The sequence below is a fragment of the Eulemur rufifrons genome, chromosome 7, assembly GCF_041146395.1.
Source record: "Eulemur rufifrons isolate Redbay chromosome 7, OSU_ERuf_1, whole genome shotgun sequence".
In the NCBI taxonomy this organism is placed as follows: Eukaryota; Metazoa; Chordata; class Mammalia; order Primates; family Lemuridae; genus Eulemur; species Eulemur rufifrons.
Window position 1 is genome coordinate 253,881,987 of NC_090989.1, and position 15,534 is coordinate 253,897,520.

General features: G+C 53.5%; 1 protein-coding gene across 1 annotated transcript; it reads left to right on the top strand.

The window, feature by feature from the left end:
- The first annotated feature begins 4,209 nt into the window (after window positions 1-4,209).
- On the top strand, window positions 4,210-15,020 carry GRHPR (glyoxylate and hydroxypyruvate reductase). Its single transcript, XM_069476601.1, has 9 exons — window positions 4,210-4,350; window positions 5,969-6,099; window positions 7,023-7,095; window positions 7,737-7,853; window positions 9,073-9,161; window positions 10,293-10,397; window positions 11,162-11,297; window positions 12,627-12,757; window positions 14,730-15,020. Exons 1-9 carry the CDS (start codon window positions 4,268-4,270, stop codon window positions 14,849-14,851), a joined length of 987 nt encoding a protein of 328 aa, XP_069332702.1. The 5' UTR covers window positions 4,210-4,267; the 3' UTR covers window positions 14,852-15,020.
- The last annotated feature ends 514 nt before the right edge of the window (window positions 15,021-15,534 follow it).

The window sequence follows — 15,534 nt, forward strand, 5'->3', positions numbered from 1 at the left end:
GGAAACAGGTGCTTTCATACATTGCTGGTAGGAGTCTAAATCGAACTTCAATGAAAAACATTTGGCAATACCTATCAAAATTTATAGTTCATATATTTTTTTACCCAGAAATTCTGCCTTTAGGCATTTACTTTACAGAGGCATTTACACATGTGCAAAATGATGTCTGCTTTTCATGTGGCATTGCTAGAATACTAAAAGATGAGAAACAACCTAAATGTCCATTCATAGGGGAGTGTTCATTATGTGTGGTTCATTCCTACAGTGAAATACTCTGATCAATAAAAAGAGTGAGGCAGCTCTGTGTGTACTAATGTGCAATGATCTCCAAGATACACTGTTCAGTGAAAAGATAGGGTGATGCAAAGTATATATGTTACCATTTATATGAAAAAGTATGTGCATATTTTTATATATGTGTTAAACATCCCTGGAAAGATGTACAAGAAACTGGGAATAGTGGCTGCCCTGGGGGGCGGGGAAGACCCGGTGGGGGGCAGAGACAGGGTGGGAGAGACAAAATTTTCACCCTTTGGGAATTTGTGTCTTGTGCATTTATTATCTATTCCCAAAATAAAGAAAACACTCATTTAAAAATAGTACTTGAATAACTGGTTAACAATTTGGAAAAACATTAAGGAGAGCTCACCTCAAACCATACACACAAAATGTTCCAAATAGATTCAAACTTTAAATCTACAAGTGAAATTTTAAATGTTCTACAAACACCTCTATTCTTACTGTCATTTTGGATTCTTGCACACTAAATTTCAATCCTCCTGCCTTAGCAGTGCCCCTGCCCCTCCATGGCCCAGATGTCTCCCAGGCTCCACTTCTACAGCTTCTATGCCGATGACTCTGGAAGGAGCAGCTCCAGCCCCCACCTCACCCAGCACCAGAGCCATAAACTCCTGGCCTCCACCTGAGCATCCCCAGGCATCAGCTCACCCACCTGCCAAACCCAACTTATCCACCTTCTCCCCAGCACCCCACCTGCCCCTGTGCCCTTCCTGGATATCCATCAAAGTGCAGCCACCTCCAAGAGTCCCCCAGGCCAATACCTAGAAGTCGCCCCTCACTCGCCCCTTCCTCCTTCCCACTCCCACAAGGCTTGCAAGGTGGCTAAGAGCTCAGGTCCGGAGCCAGGGTGCCAGGCTTGAATCCAAGCTCTGCCTCCTGGTAGCTGTGCGACTTTAAGCAAGTGACTTCACCGTTCTTGCCTTTAGCTTCCTTTGTCTGTAGACCAGGGACAGTAACAGTATGCACTTTACAGGCGTTGGAGCGAGGTAGCATTAGTGAGTTACCACCCATGTGCAGTTTTTGGAACAGTGTCTGGAACTTAGTAAGAGCTGTATAAATGTCGACTACTTGTTGTAACAAAGAGTGTTCCCCAGCGAATCCTGAAGCCCAGGTCAGCCTCCTCCGCTTTAGGAGATCCCTCTTCCTACGCCCTCAGCTGACTCCATGTTCTGCTCCGTTCCCTCCACCCAGGAGCACTTGTTGAGTGCCAGCTGTGTGCATTGCTTTGGAGGAGGAGACCTATTAACCTGGATAGGTTTGTCCAGTGTCCCCTGTCCTTGTTTGTCCCAGTGTGTGGGAGGAGCTGGGCTCGGGTGATTAACAGAAGACACTCACTGATTAACAGAGGTCAGAGGGCTTGGCCTGGGAACAGAAAAACACCTTGTGGGTCACTCTTTGATGAATTTCAGAAATTCTCCCTGAAGTGGCCTGGCAGTGCAGATAATGGTCTCTGTGTTAGACATTTATTAATGTGTTACTTAAGAAAGGGAGGTGGCAGGCTGGAGCTCTGGCAGGAATCCCAGGGACATGCTGTGTGATTCGAAGCTGGTGATGTCACCTCTGTGAATATCTCAGTCCCCTCACCTGGGCCCTCATGAAGCAAGATGGATTCAGATAAAATTAGTGGAGAAGATGGCCAGGTGCGGTGGCTCACGCCTATAATCCTAGCACTCTGGGAAGCTGAGGCGGAAGGATCACTCAAGGTCAGGAGTTTGAGACCAGTCTGAGCAAGAGCGAGACCCCGTCTCTACTGAAAATAGAAAGAAATGATCTGGACAACTAAAATATATATATATAGAAAAAAATTAGCCGGGCATGGTGGCACATGCCTGTAGTCCCAGCTACTTGGGAGGCTGAGGCAGAAGGATCTCTTGAGCCCAGGAGTTTGAAGTTGCTGTGAGCTAGGCTGATGCCACGGCACTCTAGCCCAGGAAACAGAGCAAGATTCTGTCTCAAAAAAAAAAAAAAAAAGAAAAAAAAATAGTTGGAGAAGAGACCACTCTGTTGCCCTTTGGGCACTCCCAGGGCTGGGAGCATATAACTGAACAGCCCTGGAACAGAAATGAAGCCAGTAGAGCTGAGGCTGCCTGCCCCTCCCCCCTTGTCCTAAGCTGGCTTTAGCTTCTGCATTTCTAACCAACTGCTGTCCTGGGCACAGGGCGTTGGTTTCCTTGGATGTATTAATATTTAAGTACTGTGCTGAGGTAAGCACTGTATATAGTGCATCTTCTCAGCAAGCCATGACGCAAGTATATATCATAATTGTTATAGCCTAAAATGCGAGAAATGACCACCTAAAGACCGAATTGAGCCAAATTAGGAGTCTTTATTAGGTGGCCAGTGACCACCCCCTGTTCTGGGAAAGTTCAGAGACAGAGAATGGCCCCTATCTTAAAGTGGGCAGGGGGTATATACCTTCACCACTAACGATACTAACAATACACATACAGCTCAGAACATGTTGATTACAATAACTCATAAGCAAGCAAACTTACAGAAGCAAATAGCACCCGTTAAATCAAGGAACATTTCTTTGAGGAACATCCAAGGAACATTTTTCCAAGGAACTGCCAAGCGTAGTACAATGTAAGTATACACACCTAATGATTTTAAACAATCACTTACAAGTTAATCACTTTATAAATTTTTTTTTCTGTTATTCATGTATTCTTCTCTCAACTTCACACAACAGTGAGTCCGTACACAAGATGGCTGCACTAGCCTGCACACAAGATGGCTTCCCTTAAGCTCATAAAACTATAGTGAGTACTGCGCTTCATCACAATAATATCATCCCCATTTTACAGCTGAGGAAACTGAGGAACACAGAAGTTTAATAACTTCTCACTAGTGGTAGAGCAGGGTTTAAACCCCAGCAGTCTGGCTCCAGAGCCTGAGCCCAGCCTGCTCAGCCTCAGTGCGTGTTAAACATGCACCATGGCCAGAGCCCATGCACACATTGTCTTGTTTAGCAGTCACAACCACCCGCAAAGGTAAGTGTTATCCCCATTTTGTAGCTGAAGAAACTGAGGCTCAGGAAGATGACATGACCTCACCAAGGCAAAACAGCTTGTAAGTGGCAGAGCTGGGATTCAGACCCGGGGCCAACTGACGGCACACCTGGGTGTGCCTACGACCCCCATAGCCCCATGCAGCACCTTGGCCCTGGCCCTGTGCATGAGCGGCCTCCAGCCAGTCAGCAGGCGTCCAGCAAGCCTGGGGATGGCTCACGACCAGTTAAAGCCCCCTCACAATTGTGGCTTTCACATAGGGAACTGCACCCGGTACCCGAGAGGTCATTTCTGGATTCAGACTGCCACGCCCAGCCTCCTGAGAGTGCACACGTCAGGTCGGACTGAGAGCCCAGTCTGTGTGACCAGAGACCCCTGCCTGGAACAGTGTGACCAAGATGGAACAGACCTAGCATGGATGGTGAGGGCACCCAGGCCCTGGGAATGGAAGTGGTCCCTGACAGGCATCCCCCCACATTCTGACAGCCTTTTCTGCAGGACACAGACACCTACACACACTCACACAGAACTCTCCTCGGGATGCCGCTTCACCCACCCCGACTCCAGCCTCTGGTGTGGTGGGTGTCATGCTTGGCAGCATCACCCCCGAACCTCTCAGTTCCACTGGGGCTGCGTGGCACACGGATGCACAAGGCACACAACTCGGAGTCCCACACTCCCACTCCACACAAAGGCACACTGTCCCTGTCACTCCCTGAACATGCACAGTCACAGCCACAATCCCACACCCTCCCAGTGGAGACCTGCACTCCCACGCACACCCCCAGCCCGCCCTCCCCAGCTCAGGCCCCGCCCCTGCCCCGCCCTCTCCCTCTCAGGCCCCGCCCCCGAGGCCCTGGCTCGGCCCCGCCCTCCCCAGCCCCGACCCCGCCCCCGCTTCCCGTCCTGCTTCCGCCGGGCCAGGTCCGGTTCAGTGGGCGCCTGCTGCACGGTAGATGAGGCCAGTGCGACTCATGAAGGTGTTCATCACCCGCAGGATACCCCCCGACGGCATTGCCGCGCTCACCAGGGCCGCAGAGTAAGAGCCCGGCGCCCCGCGCCGCTCCGCGCCCCCGAGAGCCCCCAGCTCAGAGCACCCATGCCCCGGGACACCCTGCGGGTTCCCGCTCCGGAGCCTCAGGCACCCCTGCACAGGGTGGCTTGGCGATCTCCAGGCACGCCTTTGGGGGCGCCCGGAACTGCACCCGGGCGGGCTGGAGGCGGCCTTCAGAGGCCCCAGTTGTTATGGGGTGGGGGAGGGGCGAGGACGGGGCGGTCCCAAGGACCGGCCAGAGCCAGGCCTGGCACTTGGAGGACCTTGCCTGGACTTTCCAACTGTGTCCAGCTGGGACGAGCTTGGGGAAGGCTTAGAGAAAGTTCTCTGGGGCCCAGCTGTCTCTCCTTGAAATGACCCTGCGACCTGCAATTCCCTCAGGTGGTGGGCGGGTAGGAGGGGACCTGGAGAAGGTCTGCGGCCTTTGGACAGGAGACAGTGTCCATGAGGCAAGGCAAGGTCCACGCTGTTAATTCTCGACCCTCCGACAGGAAGGTGGGGTCAGAGGGGTCAGGGACCGCGGTCCTCACTGACCTGGCTCCTTGGATGGTTGGCAGGGGCCTTTGATGACCTTTTAAAAATTGAACCCTTTCCCTTGGCCAGCCTTGCCAGGTGCTTCGTATACATAAACCTCTAATCCTTACAACACTGTGAAGTCAGTAGTATAATTTCCATTTCACAGATTAAAAAACAGGCTGGAAGGGGCTGAGTACGTTGCCCAAAGTCATACGGCTCCGGCTGGTGGGGCTGGGTTTATACTCAGCCCTGTCCAACTGCAGTCTGACCACAGCATTTTATCAGGTTTGTCCTTCCAGTATCAGGAAGAAGGTGGGACCCAGTCTCGCTAAACAATTCTAGGGGAAAATGAGATTTTAAAATTTCACTCAGTGCAACAAAACCTTTGCTGAGGACCTGCTTTGTATGAAGCGAGAGAACGTGGAAGGCAGAAACCACAGAACTGGTAGTAGCAGCAGCTCACACTGTGTGCTCTGCTCCTGGAAAGGTGGATAAAAGGTGGCCAGTGCCTGGGCGCAGTCCTCGAGGTGCTGCAGCGGGTGTTTTGAGGGGTGCCAGCAGCCATCCTGTGTTTTGCACACATGCACGCTGGCTACACTGAACTCATTGGCAATGGCACTGGGAAAAGTATCCGGTTCCCACGAGCTGCTGCGGGAGCAGCGCCCTGAAGCTCTCCATGTACTTGGCAAAGTCCAAGCATGAGAGTTTTCTGTTTCATGGACTCATAGGACACCCAAGCCCCGACTGATGCAGGAACACCCCCCGCCACACACTGGCCTTCCCTACAGTTGCCGCTGCTTGGCCACCCAAGGCCCCCTGTGAGTGTGAGAAAGCTGTTTGCATTGAGCCAAGAGCCGCCCCTGACTTTCCCCTAACAGTTCTGGCTCTGCTCTAGGGGCCTCTCAGCTCGGTGACAGCCCTTCACCCTCAACCACTCTCTCAGGACAGTTCTGAGGCCACCCATGCCTGACCCTGGCTCCCCCCGGCCCCACGCAGCCTGGGCAGAGCAAGCAGAAGGGATAGTTCCCAGCTCTGTGGTGTCCCGGGCATGTGTGGAGCTGCCTGCTTTCGCCTTCCTTCCCCTCAGCTGTGAGGTGGAGCAGTGGGATTCGGATGAGCCCATCCCGGACAAGGAGCTGGAGCGAGGCTTGGCGGGGGCCCACGGCCTGCTCTGCCTCCTCTCCGACCGTGTGGACAAGAGGCTGCTGGATGCCGCAGGTATGTGCACTGGGCAGGCTGCGGGTGCCTTGGCCCCGTGGGACACATCAGCTACTGCTGCTGGCTCCTGGGCAGCTCTGCAGTGCTCTCCCTGGGTTCGGAGGGCGTTTCTGGCAATACCAGGCCGGAGGGGGCAGTTGCTTGCAGTGCCGTCTGCACACGTATTGCCACTCCCTCCTGCTGTGAACCCTGGGCACCCTAGAAGGGCAGAGACCTGGTTTGGAGACGGTGGGGTGTGGGGGACAGCACCCAAGGTCCTGGGCTCTCCTCCAGCCCTGCCACAGCCTTCTGGGCCTGGGTATAGCATGAGGGAGGACCTAGCTCACTGCCAGGCACCAACAGGCAGCCAGGACGTGTTTCCACAATCCTAGCCATAGGTCTCAGCCTGGGGTGGGTAAACATCACCCTGTGAGGTGGTTGTGACAGTTTTGAGAAAAGGTTCAGACGGGACTGCTGGATGGGGAGGGACCCTTGTGAGTCAGTGCTGAGGCAACCCATGCCCAGACCTTGGCCTGGAAGCTTCTGCTGCCCCGCTTGGAGGAGAGCGTGCAAGAGGGTCACACTCCTGCTGCCTTCTTGGTGCTCTCACAGGTGTCCCTGGGGAGGCCCCGGGAGTGGCTGAAGGAGACCTGAGGCTTCACTGGGTGGACAGTCCAGAGGGTCACAGCTGGGTGCTGGTGGCAGAGGCTCTGAGGTGAACCCCAGCTCTGCTGGAGACTGGGCCAGGCCACTTAACCTCGCTCAGTCACAGTGTCTGCAGCTGTCAAGGAGGATTGTTCAGAGTTTTAACTGAAGAACAGCGGTGCCTGCCTTTCCTTTCATTCTAAGGAAATAATAATAAGCAGGTGTCCCCACATAGTCCCCAGTGTTGTGGCTTTGAAGTCCATGAGGAAAGATATAATGATGCATTTTCTGTGCAACAGGAGCCAATCTCAAAGTCATCAGCACGATGTCCGTGGGCGTCGACCACTTGGCTTTGGATGAAATCAAGAAACGGTAACTACAGCTTGGGCCTTGGAAGGGGCCCTGGGGTGCAGGGTGGCTGTGACAGAGTAGGGAAGAGGAACTATTTGTTTTCACTTCGTGTCCCTCCACCATTCAGGGAGAATGTGAGGTAGCTGGTGAGAACATCTGTCCACATGTGCACAGGTCAGTTATAGCAAACCCAGGAGATCAGGAGCAGTAGGTAACCTCTGTGTAGGTTTCACCATTTCATGTTCATTAACTTTTTTGACCCCCAAAAAAGACCCTGAAGTAGAAGAGGCAAGTATGATTTCCCTTTCAGATGAGGACATTTAGAAAGGTTAAGTAGTTACTTGCCCCAGACCTTGAACCATGATCTTCCATCTTCATATCCTTCCCAAAGTGGGAGGTCATCAACATGGCAATGAGGACTGACTATTCCTCCCCTCCAGGTACTAACCAGGCCCCACCCTGCTTAGCTTCCAAATCAGACGAGATCAGGCGCGTTGAAGGTGGCGTGGCCATAGACATATTCCTAAGTGCTCCTTTATAGTTCTGAGCTTCCTGGTAGACAGAGCAAAGAGGGAGCGAAGTGACATCATGGAAATGTGCCAGCAGTAGACATTGGTGAAGGTGCTTGAGGCGGATGCTCCTACCAGATGTCTCATTTGTAGAGGGATCCGAGTGGGCTACACCCCGGATGTCCTGACAGACACCACCGCTGAACTCGCAATGTCACTGCTGCTTACCACCTGCCGCCGGTTGCCAGAGGCCATTGAAGAAGTGAAGAAGTAAGTGAATGGCTGGTGGGAAAGTCGGCTCTGTTCAGCAGCAGGTTCCTGAGCACGAGTGTCAGCCTGGCCCAGATGTGGTCTCTGACCCTGGGAGTGTTCCATCTAGTGAGGGGCACAGACCCAGCTGCAGTAAACGGCACGAGGGGAAGTCACGAGAGCAGAGGGGAAGGGAGGGACAGGTCATTTCTGCAGGTTGTTGAGGGAGTTGGGGAAGAGTGTGGATCAGGGAAGGCTTCCCGGAGGAGTAGCCAGTGGGCATCCTCTTGAGCACAGAGGCACAGGTCCACTGTCCCTCTCCCTTGATGCTGAAATCCAAAAAGCTCTGGGAGCTGAAAGTTGTTTCATAAATCTTTGGGGAGCAAAACCTGACCATGCTAACAGGAGGCTATTTATGTAGTTTTTATTTCTGCCACTCAGTGTGAATATTCCTAAGATTTGCTGCAGATGTGCCACTGTGTTTGAAACAGGGTGCTGCCCGACACTGCCCGGGGGTGTGTAGAACACACCAGATGCACCACACTGCCTTTCTAAAAACCAGACTAAACATCGGGCCTGAGGGTTTCAGATCAGGGCCTTTGGTCTGTATATCAAGAGTTGGGGAGGCACTCCGGGTGCAGGGGCTGGCCTGGGCTGTGCAGGCGCAGGCCTCAGAGAACGCAGCCCAGGAGCGTGGCCCACAGCTTGGGGCTCGGGGCTCGATAGACACAGTGCTGAATGTCCTACTCTCCAGCCCATCTACGAGTTGTCACCTTCATTGGAGGTGGCTCAAGGCAGGCCCACCCAGGGCAACATGGGGGGGCCTTGTGGCTTTGCTTTTTATTGCCGTCCTAGAGTGCTGAGAAAACTTGTTTTGGAATCACAAATCCTGAGTTTGCAGCCTCTTGCTCCCAGCTCTTCCCTGGCTGTGTGACCTCAGGCAGGTCACCCTTTCTGGTCTCAGTTTCCCCCTATGCAAAATGGGATGAGAGCCTGGAAGGCCCCTTCCAGCCCTTGATTCCTGTGTCCCTGGTGGCTTTAAATGAAGAGTCATTCCTGCTGCTTCTCTGCAGCACCGAGCAGCTGTGGGTGCAACTCATCCCACTCTCAGTCCTGTCCTGTGACCTGGAGGGCAGGTTTATACCTTGGACCACAGCCAGGGGTGTGGGTCTGGGAGTTCCATTGGGCCCCAACTTTGCTTAAGGCCCGGCCTCTCACCAGTCCCCCTCTCCCCCTGCAGCGGTGGCTGGACCTCATGGAAGCCCCTGTGGATGTGTGGCTACGGACTCACACAGAGCACCGTTGGCATCATCGGGCTGGGGCGCATAGGTGAGGCTCCCACCTGCCCCCTTGCCTGCCCCTGGCTCTCATGGCTTGGTTTGAGTCCCTGGCACCACATGTCTGAATGCTGGAAGTCCTTTGGAAAGGGTTGCCTTACCCTCGTGCTATCAGGGCACTTTGCATGCGGTGGGGATATCTCTAGTGAGAGATACAGCTTTGTAAAACACACAAATGAATACATTTTTAAAAATCAGGAGTTCCTTAAGAACTCACTGGGTGATAGAAGCAGGTTGTAAGGGGCAGGGTTCTTCACGATTACAGTTCCATAGAGAACAGATGAAGGCTACAAATACTAGACTGGGCCCTTTAGGAGTGGTTTGCTGTGGGATAGCCCAGGCTCCCCCAGGCCTGGATTCTAGAAGGCAATTGATTTGTGAAGCCTTAACTCAGGGCCCAGAGAGCTCAGCGGACAGAGTTTGCCTGCACTTCTGCAGACAGGGCAGAGCTGTTTTTCTTCCAGTGGCCCCTATGTGGAGAAGTCTGGAAGAAAGCTTGGGCTTAGCGAGGTGGCTGTCAGTGTTCCCTGTCATCCTGCCTGGTGCAGGGTAGGGAGTGTGGGTCACCTGTGTGGCAAGCTAGCAGCCCTGCCTTTGTCACTGCAGAGTTGTTTGGAGAAACCCAACAGCTTAGGGGCATTTGCTGAGTCTGAAAACCAAAATGCTCAAGCCTGTCTCGGTAGCAGCATGTATGAAAATGTCTTGTAGGTTTGGGGCCAGTTGGCAGTTTGGCAGTTGCCACCAAAAAGTCAATTGAGGTCTGAGACTGCGTCAACAGAAGCAGAAGGTCCAGAAGGAGGGAGGGGATTGCTTGACCAGGCATCTCCTGGGACGCCAGGTCCAGGCTCAGAGAAGGTTAGCAAGTGGCCCTCAAGATGACTGGGCCCATGAGAAGACAGCATCAGCCAGTCACAGGCACAGAGACGCTGAGGAGCTGTCTCTAGGTCCCTTAGGGATGTGAGGGCTGGCTGGGCCTGGTTGCACTAGGGCAGCCCCCAGCTCTGGATGAGTAGGGACCAGTTAACATCGGGCTGTGCTGATAGGAGGATTTGCCCCTGAGGGCCCTGGGTCGCTGCCCCTGAGGGCTTGGGAACAGCCCTGGACTCTGATTTCTCGCCTCTAGGCCAGGCCATTGCTCGGCTTCTGAAACCATTTGGCGTCCAGAGATTTCTATACACAGGGCGCCAACCCAGGCCTGAGGAAGCAGCGGAATTCCAGGCAGAGTTTGGTAAGTTAAACCTTGATGTCCACAGGAGCCCCGTCTGTGCCCAGTTGGGGAGCTCTGTTTGCTTTCATGGTGGCATTTTCAGGCAGAACACAGGAGCTCAGAAGCTGCTATGTCCCTTAGGTGTTGTCCAGCCTACTGCCCCAGACACAGGCCCACTCAGGGAGTGCAGAGACTTGCCCAGGTCATGCAGTGAGTCCTCTGAGGGCCAGGAGAGCACTCCAGGGCTCCTGTCTTTCAGAGTCCTGTCACCGCTGCCCGTGTGACACAGCAACAGTGGATGGTGAGGGATGTGAGGGAGGGCTGAGCACTTTCACTCTGTGCCTTAATAAACTGGTGGACAGGACTCAGCCCTTGCGAGTGCCCCAGTCCAGGCGGATCCGCTCCCTGGTGGAGCACTGTGTGGTGAGCAGAGGGCAGGCTGGGGCTTAGCCATTCCTCACTCCCGTGGCACTTGGGCCCTGAAGGTGGTGAAAGCCAGAGTGGTCCAGATGCCACTGTGTGACCTTGAACAAGCTCCTGCCCCTCTCTGGCCTCAGTTTCCCCATCTGTTACACCAAGGGGCATGGTGAATGATGTGATATACCAGGATCCCACCAATGGCTGTTGACTTTGTAGTCATCCAAGTTGTCCAGGTAGAGACTAGGCCCTCAGGAAGTATCTCGGAAGCTTCCGTTATGGGAGGAGGGAGGAAGGGTCTGGTCTGCCCCCCATCTTGCTGTCCCTCACCTGGGACCTGCGTCTGATGGCTCCCTGCCTTCCCCCAGTGTCTGTCCACCAGCTGGCTGCCCAGTCTGACTTCATCATCGTGACCTGCTCCTTAACGCCTGCAACCAGGGGGCTCTGCAACAAGGACCTCTTCCAGAAGATGAAGAAAACAGCCGTGTTTGTCAACATCAGCAGGTATCCTAGGGCCACCTGACATCCCTGGGTCACCCAGCAAGCCCAGAGAGGAGCTGTCCCCACTGCTGCGATCTGGGGATCTTCTTCCCTGTGGGTTGTTAGTGAGACCCCAGGCCAAGCCGACTGGTTTCCATAAACCAACCAACTGACCCAGAATACATGGGAAATGTTACACATGAGAGAGCCCCAGTAAGGAAGAAGAGAATCACAGCAGGGCCCAGGCCTGTCTGGTTCCCAGCAGTGGCCCTGGCCCGGCTCAGGGCCTGGCACTGAGCAGTGTCCACGCAGGGAGTGAAGGCAGATGGGCAGCAACTTACCAGGGAACCTCCAGCAGGCCTGGCGTCCTCCCCCAAAGGGCTGGACTTCATGGTCTGAACGGCCCTTCAGAGGCCGACGTTCCACGCTGCTGAGCCTGCATCTGTCTGACCTTGAGTTCAGCAATAGTTTGAACCTTGTGGTTCTGGGAAGACTGACCCTAAAACTCAAATTGTCTTCGTTCCTCAAAATGTCCCTGGGGGTACCTTCAAGCCACTGGGCATGTATGGAGGGCAGCTGGTACCTTCTGAACCTGTTTAAATCCCTTTGGAGGAAGGGATTGGATGAGGTCACCCTGAGGGCTCATCTACTCCAAAGGTGCCTGTTATTACCGAAGTTTAGCTATAAAGGGGGTGACCTGAGCGTGGCAGAGAGAAGAGTGCAGGAACACGGGGCTTGTGTTGCTGGCCAGCATAGTCAGAGCTTCTATTTACTGAGCACCTGCATATACCCAGGATGTACGGGTCCCTGTGTTGTTCACTGTTGCATAAGTATTATTTAGTGTATGATATGAAGTCTCTAGAAAATCAGTTCCAGACTTCAGTAGCTGCTCACTTTGATGGATGTTGGTAAGCGTGTGCTCATCTCTCTGCCCTGTGTAGGAGGGTCCTGGTGGCATGCTGTGGTGGCTCAGGGTCGGGGGGAGGGGCAGCCAGATTAGAAATACCTGGATGGGGCCCAACACAAATGCAGACTTCCGGGCCGTTTGTGCAATAGTGCATGTGAGAAAGCTTTAATCCTCCCAACATGCCCGGGACCTAGGTGGTGTTCTCCTTATCTTACAGAGGCACAGAGAATATGAAACTCTTGCCCAAGGTCACACAGCTAGAAAGTGGCAGGGCTAGGGGTTCTCTGAGCATACAGACTTACTCTAAGCGAGCATCTTCTAAAACCTACCGCTTTAAAAGCCAGCGCCAAGTGAGCGGAAACATTCATGCTGTGGGTTGTTCTGCCCTGACGGAGGCCTGGGTGGAGGGAGTGCCGGCACACCCATCTCGCCACTGTCGTTCCCAGGGGCGATGTCGTAAACCAGGACGACCTGTACCAGGCCTTGGCCAGTGGTCAGATCGCAGCTGCTGGACTGGATGTGACAAGCCCAGAACCACTGCCTACAAACCACCCTCTCCTGACCCTGAAGAACTGTGGTAAGAACTGCGCTCTCCCAGAGCAAACCCGCTGCTGCCCTGCAGGGCCAGTGTTGGGGTGGGGGGTTCCTGAGGTGCAGGCTGTGAAGCTGGCCTGAGCAGTGCTGAGCACAAAGGAACATGCCCAGGGACCGTAACTGCTTATGTGTCAGTGACAGTGGTCCGTAATGGGAAGGGGCCTCCTGAGCATGTTCAATTGGCTCTCTGTTCTAAAGGGACAGAGTGTAGGGTGAATGGATGTAAGGAGGAGTGGGCTGTGTGTCTTACACCCATAGCTATTACTGTAAGTTGCTACTATCAGTTGAAGTGTGGAAAATTATAATTATTAAATGTAATTAATTATAATTCCAATATTTACAACTTGTGCCCGTTAGGAAGCTGTTGCCTCTCAGCAACAAAGCCCCCTTCTCCATTCTGCTTTGCCTGGCCGGGGCTGGGCGTCTGTGCACCCCATTCCTGCTGCGCTGGCTGGCCCTGCCAGGCCTTGTCACTGGGGACTTGCTCCCTCCTGCCAGCACCAGTTGCTTCCTGCTGGAGAATCCAGTTTACAATTTTTCCAACACTTAACCAGTCCCATTGGGCCCCCTCAGAGACATAAGCAACAGTCACTCAATGCCCGGCTACACAGGTCTGAATTTCAACTCCAGTGGGACCCTGCCTTCATTCTTCTAGGTTTCACCAGTCCGACCCCTTCCCTTTGTCCCCCTGTCCCTGGGGTGGTAGATACTTTGAGCAGTTGCTACCTCTGATACCCTAGTGCCGGGGTTCTTATACTTCTGTGTTCCTCAGAGTCACCAGGAGGGGGTGACTGATCAAACACACGTTGCTGGGCCCCAGCCCAAAGGGTTCAGCTTCAGTCTGTCTGGGCTGGGGCTGAGACTACTTCTAACAAGTTCCCAAATGACACTGATGCTGCCGGTCCTGAGACCACACTTAGAGAACTACTGCCTCAGTGTTTCTCTGTTTGCCTCTTCTGTTACCTAGTTAACAGCTTTATACCTAGTTAATAATCCCTTATAATAAGTTCTCTCTATTCAGGTAGCTGGTGTGGCTTCTGCCCCCACACTAACTGTGAGTGGTCAGGGCCTTAGGCTGTCTGGGCCAAGTCCCTGTGCTTTACTTGAATTCTGGAATGGACACTCAAACGGGAGGTCTTTAACTGCCTTCCCCCGTGAATGCTCCCATTATTGCAGCCCTTGGAAACCCTACCGTCCCCGCCTCCCACCCCCGCCTGCAAGGAACACTGGCTGTGGTGTTGGCACTGTTGGCCACAGCCAGGAAAACTGGCCCCATCCCCCAAGGCCTGGGAGTTTAGCTCAGGGACCCAGGTACTGGGTACTGCTTCTAAAGTGTTTTTGTTTGTTTTTAAGAGATTGGGTCTTGCCATGTTGCCCAGGCTGGACTCAAATTCCTGGGCTCAAGGGATCCTCTTGCCTCAGCCTCCCAAGTATCTGGGACTACAGGCACGTGCCACCACACCCCCAGCTGGCAATTCTTTGGGGACAAATGACTGCACTTGCCCTGTAGTGGGGCCAGAGGGAGCTGTGCTGTCCAGCATTCCGTCTTGGAGTCATTTCTGTGGATCAGAAACCTGTGGCCCTGTGGCATCATTTTCGGGGGCACAAGGTGTGGGTGGCCAGTGCTAAACTCCTAAGCTAAATCGACACCATCTGTTAATTGAAGGGCTGGGTCTAGATCAGCTCCAAGACCCATGCTAGTCTCAACATTCTTGTATTTAGGATACGAACCTCTCATCACATGGTGTCTGGCTTTCAGCAGCCTGGAGTCTCTTCAGTCCGTTCCTCTGAGCCTCAGCCCTGGGGGAGTGGAATGCTCAGTGGCGGCAGGAGGGAAGGCAAAGCAAGGAATGATGAGGCGGCTTCTCTTTTCTTACTGGCGAACCCAAGACATGAAAGAAGAGACCAGTTGAAGGCTCTTGAGCCACGCTCATCTCCCTCTCTTCTCTTTCCAGTGATCCTGCCCCACATTGGCAGTGCCACCTACAGAACCCGCAACACTATGTCCTTGTTGGCAGCTAACAACTTGCTGGCTGGCCTGAGAGGGGAGCCGATGCCCAGTGAACTGAAGCTGTAGCTGGGCCGGGAGGCAGACGGCGCCCTGGTATTCTGTCGGACGTGCCCATAGGAAAGTCTGATCTGTCCCGATTCTGCGAGGGAAGACCGGTGCTGACAGATGTGCTTGCCACTTTTGTGGCTGGGTGTGCCTAGCTATTGTAATGCCATTATTAAATAATTCTGAGAGACCTTCTTGTTCTGTACCTGGGGGAAGCTAATGAAAAAGCATCAAACCAAGTGCAGTGGCTTGCGCGTGGAGTCCCAGCTCCTTGGGAGCCTGAGGCCAGGAGTGAGCTATCATGCCACCTGTGAATAGCCACTGCGCTCCACCTGGGTGACACAGTGAGACCCTATCTCCGAAAAGAGTAAACAGAGCATCCGCTTACCTCATCTAACTCGGGCCTTCTAATGGTGTGCCTGGCTCTGCTTCCCACCGGCCCTCATCCCCAAGCATTTTCCTTATTAGAACCTGTCCTAACCACGTCACTCCTCATCCTCTCTGCCCCAAGTCCTTCATTTGTCCCTCACCCAGGACGGGACAAGCAGAGCCCAGTGTGACCATGGCACTTGAATCTGAAACACAGACCATCAGGAAAATTAAAGAGCACATACAGTAAAGGAGAGTTAATTAGAAGAAACAAAAATTAGGTAAGGGCACAGTAATTGCAGGTAGGTGGGTTTCTTAATTTTAAAACTAGTTTC